We start from the raw sequence: 9,916 nt of genomic DNA, 5'->3' as shown, positions 1-9,916 counted from the left end.
CAGGGAATGTTTCTGGTCCCAGAGACTAGAAAGCATGACAACACAAGTAGTAGATGTGGGTGTCCAACAAAGCCTATGAATATGTTGCACTGCACCAAAACAAAGCTTTTTAGACCATGAACTCATGCTTTTCTCATAATATCAGTTATTAAAGGTAAGAGGGGTTTTCTTAATTTATAAGAAGACAAACTCATTATGGTTTATCATCACGAGATGAAAGAAAGATAACCAATAATCTCTCAAGGTGACTTGTTCAAATTCAAAAGGTAGACTTAGACAAAAAGACAGCAAAAGAGGGGTAAATGATATATACTATAACTTTTAATTAATTAATATTGCTAGCTAGTACCCCTCATGTTTGGAATTTTGTAGTCCTTTGATTTACTATATATTTTATGTTATATTTTTCTTACCAAAACCATATTTTCCTCACCATGATCCCTCAAATCTATAGTCCTTTTAGGATAACTCTTTTCTTTTGCTTTTGGAGGCTCTAGTTTCCACACTGTTTGTCCCAAGCATGTGTCATTTTATTTGCATGTCCTTTCATAGCAATTTTTGCATTTTCCAAGCCCCGTATAACAACTTAAACAAAAATCCTCTCTCGGAACTAATTAGGGTTTGACCAAATCAGTATTTAACCGTCCTAATTAAGTCTTTTGGATCAATGGCCAAGTCCTTAACAATTGGCCAATATCATAACAAGCATCTATCACGTCACGGTAGATGTCGGATTCGGCAGTGTGGAGGAGTTTTGCGATCCTAAAGGTTAAGAGAAACTTTTGAATCAATAGTTATGTCTTCGCACTTAAAACAAAAGATCTAGCTAGCTAGCTAGTTACCCTTAGCTTGAAGAAGAAGAAGAATACTAGTAAATGTTCCCAAGGGGATGGGGATTTCCAAGGGCACATGGTGTAACAAGTCTCTAAATATATTCTGATATTGTCCATATGTTTGTGAGTTAAATATATATTTAATGTAAACTCCATGTCAATAAGTCATATGAGGAACAGTTTTTATGAAATGGGGTTTGGATTTAGGGGGGCGGATTCTCGAGTCCACACAAAGAGCTTAGGCCATGTGATAAAAGCAGCTTTCTTCTTCTTGTAAAGCGACCACGCCCGTTTGGGTGCAATCATGTGGTCTACTTTGTTATAATTTCCTTTGCTCGATCATTTCTGTTTTTATCCCTAGCTACCTTGTTCTTCTACAAACACAATATTTCCCTTAAGAAACTCGATCCCCATCTTCAATTTACTGCAATAACCCCCCACAAGCAACATATATGTATACCACTATATCTTCTTTACCAAATTCAAGAATTAATCGTAATGAAATTGTAAAAGGCAAGGGTGTAATTTTATAGACTAAACTGCGATTTTGCCAAACGCTTAACCGCATTTTTAAAAATTACGGTTTCAAATCACACATTTTGAAATCGCAAACTTAAATGGATCCTAATAATAAAGCTTTTTTCAAAATTTTTTTTTTTTTTTTTTTTTTTTGGTTGCTTTAAAAGCTCTATTTACTAACGTAATGTCAATCGTACTCTTACTCCTTTTAGTTTGTCTCTCTTCTCTTTTCTTTTTTTTCTTTTTTTCATTTTTGTTAAGATATTCTGTAAGAGAAATTAATTGCTTGCCTGGCCTGTTCCATACACAGAGGACGCAAGTCGGGGTACTCCATTAATAATAATTAAATATACGTGACACTCTAACTTGTACCATGTACACACAGTCACAGGGCACAAACTAAAGCCCCTCGGAATATGTTGTAGTGCGCAATATTGTCTTCTTAAAGATCATAATTTGATAAGAAAAATTATAAGGGTACCAAATAAATTTCACTTTATTTTAATATTCATATATTAATAAAAGATTTAGTGCCCCTACAATTTCTCGTTTGAAAACTTGGTCACATATCGGCCAAATTTCAAAGGCATACCGGCCATAAAACAGGGATAGTTTGGGAATATCACGAAGGAATGTGGTAATTAATTATCAGCTCGGGAAACGGGAAACCCGCTCGTGCGGACAAACCACTCACGCTCACTAAACAAATTGCAATTAAAAAAACTTAATTTAATAATAATATAAGCTGAACGACAAAAAATTTTTAATTACAAAAAAGGGGTCGAGAAGCAGGGGATTCCGTCTAAGGCCACCGCAAACAAAAAGCGGACTCACTCGCGCTTCCCAAAACCGCTCTCTCTAAAATACCTTTCAAACACAGGCTTTCCCACCCTCGGTGTCTTGTATATATATACCCACTATAGACCCCCACCTCCATATATCCCCATTTCCAATCTCAAGCCCCCATTTTCATTGAATCCCCCCACTATCAGTACTATAGGAATGACAGACATGGCATCGGATAAGGTGGTGGAGACTGTGATAGCAGGCAATTATGTTGAAATGGAGACTGAAGGGAAGCCCAAGGATGTCAAAGCCAAGCTATCTAACTTCTTTTGGCATGGTGGTTCTGCCTATGATGCTTGGTTTAGCTGTGCTTCAAACCAGGCAATTCATCATCTTTCTTTCTCCTTGTAAACAGATCGAGCATATATGCGTTCTTGTACGTTAAAGTAATTTGCTAATGGTTTCTGGGTCTGTTTTGTTTTTTTTATTTGTTTCAGGTGGCTCAAGTTCTGCTTACATTGCCATACTCATTTTCCCAGCTGGGAATGCTATCTGGCATACTCTTTCAGCTCTTCTACGGCTTGCTGGGGAGCTGGACAGCATATCTCATTAGCGTGCTCTATGTAGAATACAGAACCAGAAAAGAAAGAGAAAAAGTTGATTTCAGGAACCATGTCATCCAGGTTTCACTGATCGATCTTTAACCTTGTTTCCATTCCCTCTTGTTTTTGCAATATATTTACTGGTTTCTCACATGGGGTTCCTGATCATGTAGTGGTTTGAGGTTCTTGATGGGCTCCTTGGAAAGCACTGGAGGAACGTGGGCTTGGCATTTAACTGCACTTTTCTTCTGTTTGGATCTGTCATTCAACTCATAGCTTGTGCAAGGTATATATAGCCATGCCAGGCTGCCATTCTGACCCTACCCTTAACTCTATCCTCGTTTTATATGAGTTTTTCCTGATAAACAAATTAATCTGATCAATTTTCTGCAAATGGGCATCTTTTTTATTATCGCAGCAACATATATTACATAAATGATAATCTAGACAAGAGGACTTGGACTTACATCTTCGGAGCTTGCTGTGCCACCACTGTCTTTATTCCTTCCTTCCACAACTACAGGATTTGGTCCTTTTTAGGCCTCGTGATGACCACTTACACTGCTTGGTATCTCACCATTGCCTCCCTCCTCCATGGCCAGGTAATTACCATGTTAGCGTTTTTCATCTCCCCGTCATTCCATTTATACGACGGACATATAACAGTCTATTAAACAACTAAAAAGCACAAGAATGTTGAGAACATAAGCTTGTTTCTAAGGTTTTTTATTATTGATTTCTGCTAAGGACTATTTTATGTGTGTATTCTACAACAGGTTGAGGGTGTTAAGCATTCGGGTCCGACCAAGCTAGTGTTATACTTCACAGGGGCCACAAACATTCTATACACATTTGGGGGACATGCTGTTACTGTGTAAGACAAGCTCGAATACAGAAATCAGTGTCTGTTACGTTATTTACGAATCTGCTCATGTATCTTGCTCCTCATTTGCCTGTTGACCCTAGTGATAGATCATAACAGAAATAAAAAATAGCTAGAAATATGAAACAAAGGGCTTAACGTCATTTTGAAAGTGACTAAACCTTCATGCCTATAGACATGATCTGACCATGTAATCTAATAGCCAATATTCTTTAATTATCTGAAGGGTTATTATTATTTCCCAAATATTCTCAATTATTATAAAAACTTCTTATTCCCTGATTGCCCTTTCTTAGGCGTGGGAGGGAAAAAGTCTTTTTTTTTTTTTTTTTCTTGGGAACCCTTCTCTTCCTTTTTCATGTAGAAAGCCAATACTCTTTCTTTCTTGCTTTTGCTTTTATCGGGAGAAGAGGCCAGTGGGGGGTCCAGATTGATCAGTGAATCCTAGATCGGCACCAAAAGTTAAAACAAATCTAGAAAAAAAACTCAGCCAGTTTTTCTAGTCATGTTCATATGTAACAATAACCAAAAGAAAATCTCTGATGTCCTCTTAATTACTACATCATGGGCTTTGTGACAAAGCTCTATAGTATTGAGCCCTTTTCCCATATACAGAGGATGCCTTCTTTTTCAACTATAGGAATTCTATGTACGCTAGCTAGCTAGGCCCATATAACCCAAGGTTGAATTAGCATTGTTCATTGCAGTTAGGTATATTAAACTGTTCAAAATACATGACATTCTGGTATGTGCGTAACATTTTGAACGCATGTTAGTTTAATAGACTAGTTTAGAGGATTCCTTCGACCCAGATTGGAACCGAACAAAAAAGAGTACAACGAAAAATGCTTTGAATTTTTTTTTTTGTAACATATACAGAGCAGAAGTTAAACATACTGCTAGTCTCTGCTAAAGATGATAAATTTTTGGTTGGTCAGGGAAATCATGCACGCAATGTGGAAGCCTCAGAAGTTCAAGGCCATATATTTGCTGGCTACTCTGTATGTGCTCACACTGACGCTTCCCTCTGCATCAGCAGTATATTGGGCATTTGGAGACATGCTTCTCGACCACTCCAACGCTTTCTCTCTGCTCCCAAGATCACCCTTCAGAGACATGGCTGTCGTTTTAATGCTCATCCACCAGGCATGCACATATTTAATACATTAATTAATATAAATTAATTAATTTCTTCTAGAAATCTATAATGATCATTTTTTTTTTTGGCGTTTGTACAGTTCATAACATTTGGGTTTGCATGCACGCCCTTATACTTTGTGTGGGAAAAAGCTATAGGGTTGCATGAGTGCAAGAGCCTATGCAAGCGTGCGGCAGCAAGATTGCCCGTGGTCGTCCCCATATGGTTCCTGGCCATTATCTTCCCATTCTTTGGTCCCATCAACTCCACCGTTGGATCACTTCTCGTTAGCTTCACTGTCTACATCATCCCCGCTCTGGCCCATATCTTCACCTTCAAATCAGCGGCTGCCCGAGAGGTACCGTACTCTATAATCTTGATCCCCTGTACACCATTGCATGCATTTATGATCACTTTAGCCATTTGCAGCACCTGAGAAACATATTCTTTTTCAAACTTAAGCTTCGTGTCAGATGTTTGACTGACCATGAACAGAGTAAGACTTAAATTTGTTATTTAAGAAAGTGTAGTGTAAAGAACAAGGAATACAGATTGGTGCCGTATGGTCACAGTCTAGCAGACCAGCTGCGGGGCATTCTCCTAAACTGATAATATTTGGGATTTTACTCTGTTTCCAATTTATCTAAATACCCTAGAGAAAAAGTCATAAATTTTGGCTGCTACAATGCATAAAGGCCCGAGATTCGTGCTGCAACAATGATCCAGAATATCTGTTCGTATCTGTCAGGGAAAATATCTGCACCTGTTTAGTCTGCGACTCTTGTCTGGTATTCATATACGTATTAATGCATTGCATACAATTATACAAACTGATCATGGGTATTGGGTACAGAATGTACAGTACTGATTGATTAGAATACGGTCTAACGCACTGTTTGTGATGCAGAATGCAGTGGATCAGCCACCAAAGTTCGTGGGGAGGTGGGTAGGGGCGTATACGATCAATGTGTTTGTGGTGGTTTGGGTGCTGGTGGTTGGGTTTGGATTCGGTGGGTGGGCGAGCGTGACAAACTTCGTACGCCAGATTGACACATTTGGGCTCTTCACAAAGTGTTACCAATGCCCTCCGCCGCTACCACCACCACCTCACCTACTCAATGCCACAGCGCCTCCTCCTCTCCGCCACCCCAACCCCCACCATCACAGTCCTTGATTTGCCCACGTACACCCACTTCGATCTGCTGAGTTACCTCCAATGGCTTACATATCAGAATCACTAGCTACCTAAACGCCATGATCGATCATGCATGTTATGTCATTGCATCTTTTGCTTACTTAGACAATAGACAGAGGAGATAAATGCATTTGGCCAACAGCCATCTCCATTCCATAAAAGCACAGATCTTGTTCTGCTTCGTGTAACTTTCTCTGTCTCTTTTATTTAGTTTACGGCCTTTGTTAATTATGTCAAAAAAAAAAAGAAAAAAAAAAAAGAGTTGTATGAAATATTCGGAATTTTGTACTTCTAGCCAGGCTGCCATATGCTTTGTTCTCTTTCTACATCTAAACATCATTACTCTCTATTTTTTATTTGCATTAAGCCTCATCTTCTGGAGTGCAACGTCCAACAACGTACAGAAAAAGTCACCTTCCTTATTTGAAATGTTAAACAATCCAATAATACTGAGATAATGGTGGTCTGGGAATTTTTCACGGAATAATGTTGCGGTGACAATAGAGATCGGTAAACGTAATGTATTTTAAATAGCTTCTTAAATGCTTAACATCAGTTGGTATGAAATTTTAAATGATTGACGTGAAATCATATAGACTGTTACAATTAAATACAAAGAAAGCAAAATTTGATACTTTGAGTTGAAATGGAGATCGATCGAGGGCCTATTCCTATATCCATTGCATCTTCTTTTACCCACGTACTTTCAGATTTATGATGGTGAATATCCCAAGTCTAACTGTATAATTTGAATGGGGACTGCATTAAGGACTGCTTTAAACAGTGGTGATCACTGATCATGATAATGGAACTGAAAGTTTCAGACATCTATTTTTATTCAAATAAAAAAAGAAAACAAAAATTCAAGCAATACAATGCACAGGGCCTTTACAACAGCAAACAAGGCTATAAAGAACAACAAATGATCACAAGATCCCAATCATAAAATCCCAAAGCTAGAGCAAGACAAGAGACTGTCTATGCACAATAAATTTTGATACATCTCACCAGTCACCTATTTAGAGAAGAAGGCTGAATCTTGTACAAAGAATTTATCCTAACTCTAACCCTATGTATAATGTTCTGTAGTCTGTAGCACTCGAAGAATTGATTCAAAAAACTCTCACATTCCTCTCCCATCAACAGAAGTACACTGCAATGGTCTGTGGGGAAATTTTTATGGTAATAATAGCATAAGCACGAGAGAGAAAAGAAATTGAGATAAATAATTACGGATGGTTCGATGTTAGACAACTACGTCCACCACTCTGAATGACCTATATAACTACATTGTGCTCTCATTCACTTGATTGTCTATAATACAAAGATCTCTATTTATAAGGTAGTGAGTAAATACAAATATGGTAGATTTGATTACAATTAACCTATAAATACATAGTATTTCAATATGATCAACTAAATATAAAAAATATACGAAAAATATAATATACTTCAACAGCAAACATCATCTTGAGAGTTGAGACCAAGCAAAGAAATTAAAAGAACTTTTACACCCGAAAGATTCTTTCAATTTATGTATCTTTAACTTAACTGTTACCCAATTTGCTTTATGACGAGTACCCTAGCTAGCTAGTCCTGTTGGAATTCCAAGAGACCAAATTAAAGCCATGGCTTAAATTTTCATTTCAAAATGTAAATGGCAACCCCTTGATGCTCCCGGTTTTCTCTCTAGCTGTGTTTTAGATCATGAAAACGATATGTCATGAAAGAAAAAGGGTATTCGTGCAGAGGAGAGAGCATAGTTTAAAGCTTCTTTTTCACAACCATATATATGTCTTAATTCCCAAGACCAGTTGTATGATTATGAGAGGTGAATTAATATATGACAAAAAGCCAACCAGACAAAACCCTAATAATTAAAAGGAGGAGGGTGACGTAGGGGGTTTGAGGATGTTGATAAAATGTTGGGTGAAAAAGGCTGCTAGACATGAATAAAAGCATTATTGTGAGGGAATCTAATAATCTGCCATATCCCGCAAAGGCTTCTTGTAGACAGTAACAAAGTAATTGTCCACACCTGCTAGCTCAGCTCCCCCATTATGAAAAAACCATATAACTTTAATAGGAGCATGCGGAAGAACCCTAGAAAGAGAAAATCAAAAGTCTCATATCTTTTCAGTTAAAGCCCGATTTTTTTCTTTCTTCTTTTTCTTTTGGGTCTCGTACATGGTTCCCTCCTTTATTCTCTAGACAGCAAAACAATGATAAGAACATGGGAGACATACTTGGAGCCTCAAATTCACAATTTTTAGCACAAGTTTACCGTTTGACAAACTTGTATATGGAATAAAAGCTAGCATTTCTCAAAACACAGAATTTTAGCTTTATCTAATAATTTTTACTGTAGCTAACTGCAATAAGCTGCCTGAAATTAGATTTTTTTTTTTTTTTATTTTTTTTAACATACACCTTTGAATGAGTATTAGAACCCACTTTTTTTCTTTTTTTTTTTAGAATTCGTTCACGCCTTCCTTTCATTAATGTGAAAAGGCAAGAGTATTGTATTTCGCAGCTATAATGTCACGAATACAATGAGAGGCTTCTTCCATATGGACTTGTTCGTCCATAAGAGAAAGCATTTTCTTGGCTAGCTAGCTTACAAGCAACTAAATTTGCCTCCCTTCCGACATAATGCATATTTCAGAATTGCAAACTATCCAATATAATTCTGGCATCTTCAATCAGTTGGTTATACTTGCACCAATTATTCATTTCCTTTTTCAATACATGCACGATCTGAAGAGCGTCGCCTTCTAATTCCACCTCTTGATGTCTCAACTCCCTGGCAAAAATTACGTCCCTTGATAAGCGTCGAATATTGCACATTCAAGCTCATTAACTTACATATGTTAATTCCCTAGCATTGTTATTTGTTTGATTTTGTGTTATTTTATATATTGTTTTCAAGTTTTAAATAAACATGCAATTAATTCAATTGATTTTGGGCTTAAAGCACACTTTGAGAAAACCTAAAAGATATGGTTAAGTTTAGCCAATCATAATAGAAGACATATATGATGTGGTTAAGTTTAATCAAATCAAATGAATGATTAAATCGAAATTTCTCCAATATAAGTCAAAATCAAATTGGATTCAAATTTGGATTCTGCACATGTCTCAGTGTTTGGATCATAACTTTATACTCAGATCTCGTATTGCAATTAAATTTATGGCGTTGGAAAGCTAATAAAAAAAATTCAACAAATATGTCAAAAATAGTTTTTTCCTAATTCGGATGTTTACTATGACAAAATCGTCTCGAAATAAATGACCGCAAATCTGGAGGAATTTGTAATCATTTTCCTACTTGGATTGAATTTTCCATCTCCTACTTGGACTAAGAGACTAAGTTTCAATTTTACTTCGATTCCTAGGACTTTTAGGCCTCTCCTAATCTCTATAAATAGACCTCTAAGCTTCAAGAGAAGATATGCTCAGCTTTAAACAGAAAATTCTTCTTGAAGGCTTGACAAGTTGAAGAAGAGAAGAACATGACAGGAGGTCATCCTAGCACCACGATGAGCGGCTAAATTCATAATAGGATGTTGATGTAGCCCTTTCCAAGTAACAATAGTTTAATTGTATTTTAATTTGAGATTTTCTATTTGCATGATGATTGTATAACTGTGAGAATTGATCTTAATATTTATATTCAATCATTATGAATTTCTTATCTTGTCTTACAATGTCTTTTATATTGATTGAACTCAATTCTTCATATTTTCTGTGATTATGTGAATGATTGTTATACAATAGTTTTAATTGATATATAATTAAGAGGGTTAGATAAGTCATGCCTAAAGAAGACGAATTGTACTACATCCTAGTTTAGTGTAATTTAGGTAGACAGTTCGTACCAACTGAAGATGAGTTATATTATTTCATTGATTGTGTATATCCTATTAAAGACGTAACTAATCTATACCTAGAGAAGACGGG

At 36.6% G+C, this 9,916-nt stretch overlaps 1 protein-coding gene across 1 annotated transcript; it reads left to right on the top strand.

Annotated features, from left to right (window-relative positions):
* Window positions 1-2,222: 2,222 nt before the first annotated feature.
* LOC133882575 (auxin transporter-like protein 5) lies at window positions 2,223-6,250 on the top strand. Its single transcript, XM_062321778.1, has 8 exons — window positions 2,223-2,519; window positions 2,636-2,821; window positions 2,914-3,026; window positions 3,159-3,342; window positions 3,517-3,614; window positions 4,562-4,769; window positions 4,862-5,119; window positions 5,669-6,250. The coding sequence occupies exons 1-8, from the start codon at window positions 2,355-2,357 to the stop codon at window positions 5,933-5,935; spliced, it is 1,479 nt and encodes a 492-aa protein (XP_062177762.1). The 5' UTR covers window positions 2,223-2,354; the 3' UTR covers window positions 5,936-6,250.
* Window positions 6,251-9,916: the final 3,666 nt, after the last annotated feature.

The sequence above is a fragment of the Alnus glutinosa genome, chromosome 11, assembly GCF_958979055.1.
Source record: "Alnus glutinosa chromosome 11, dhAlnGlut1.1, whole genome shotgun sequence".
NCBI classification, from domain to species: Eukaryota; Viridiplantae; Streptophyta; class Magnoliopsida; order Fagales; family Betulaceae; genus Alnus; species Alnus glutinosa.
Note: the sequence above shows the minus strand (reverse complement) of the source record. Positions and strands in the feature narration are given on the sequence as shown.

Bases quoted from the DNA above. Each gene is read 5' to 3' on its own strand.
- LOC133882575 (XM_062321778.1), top strand. From the start codon at position 2,355: ATGACAGACATGGCATCGGATAAGGTGGTGGAGACTGTGATAGCAGGC. The intron at 2,520-2,635 runs GCAATTCATCAT...TATTTGTTTCAG, and splicing joins TTAGCTGTGCTTCAAACCAG to GTGGCTCAAGTTCTGCTTAC. The intron at 3,343-3,516 runs GTAATTACCATG...ATTCTACAACAG, and splicing joins CCTCCCTCCTCCATGGCCAG to GTTGAGGGTGTTAAGCATTC.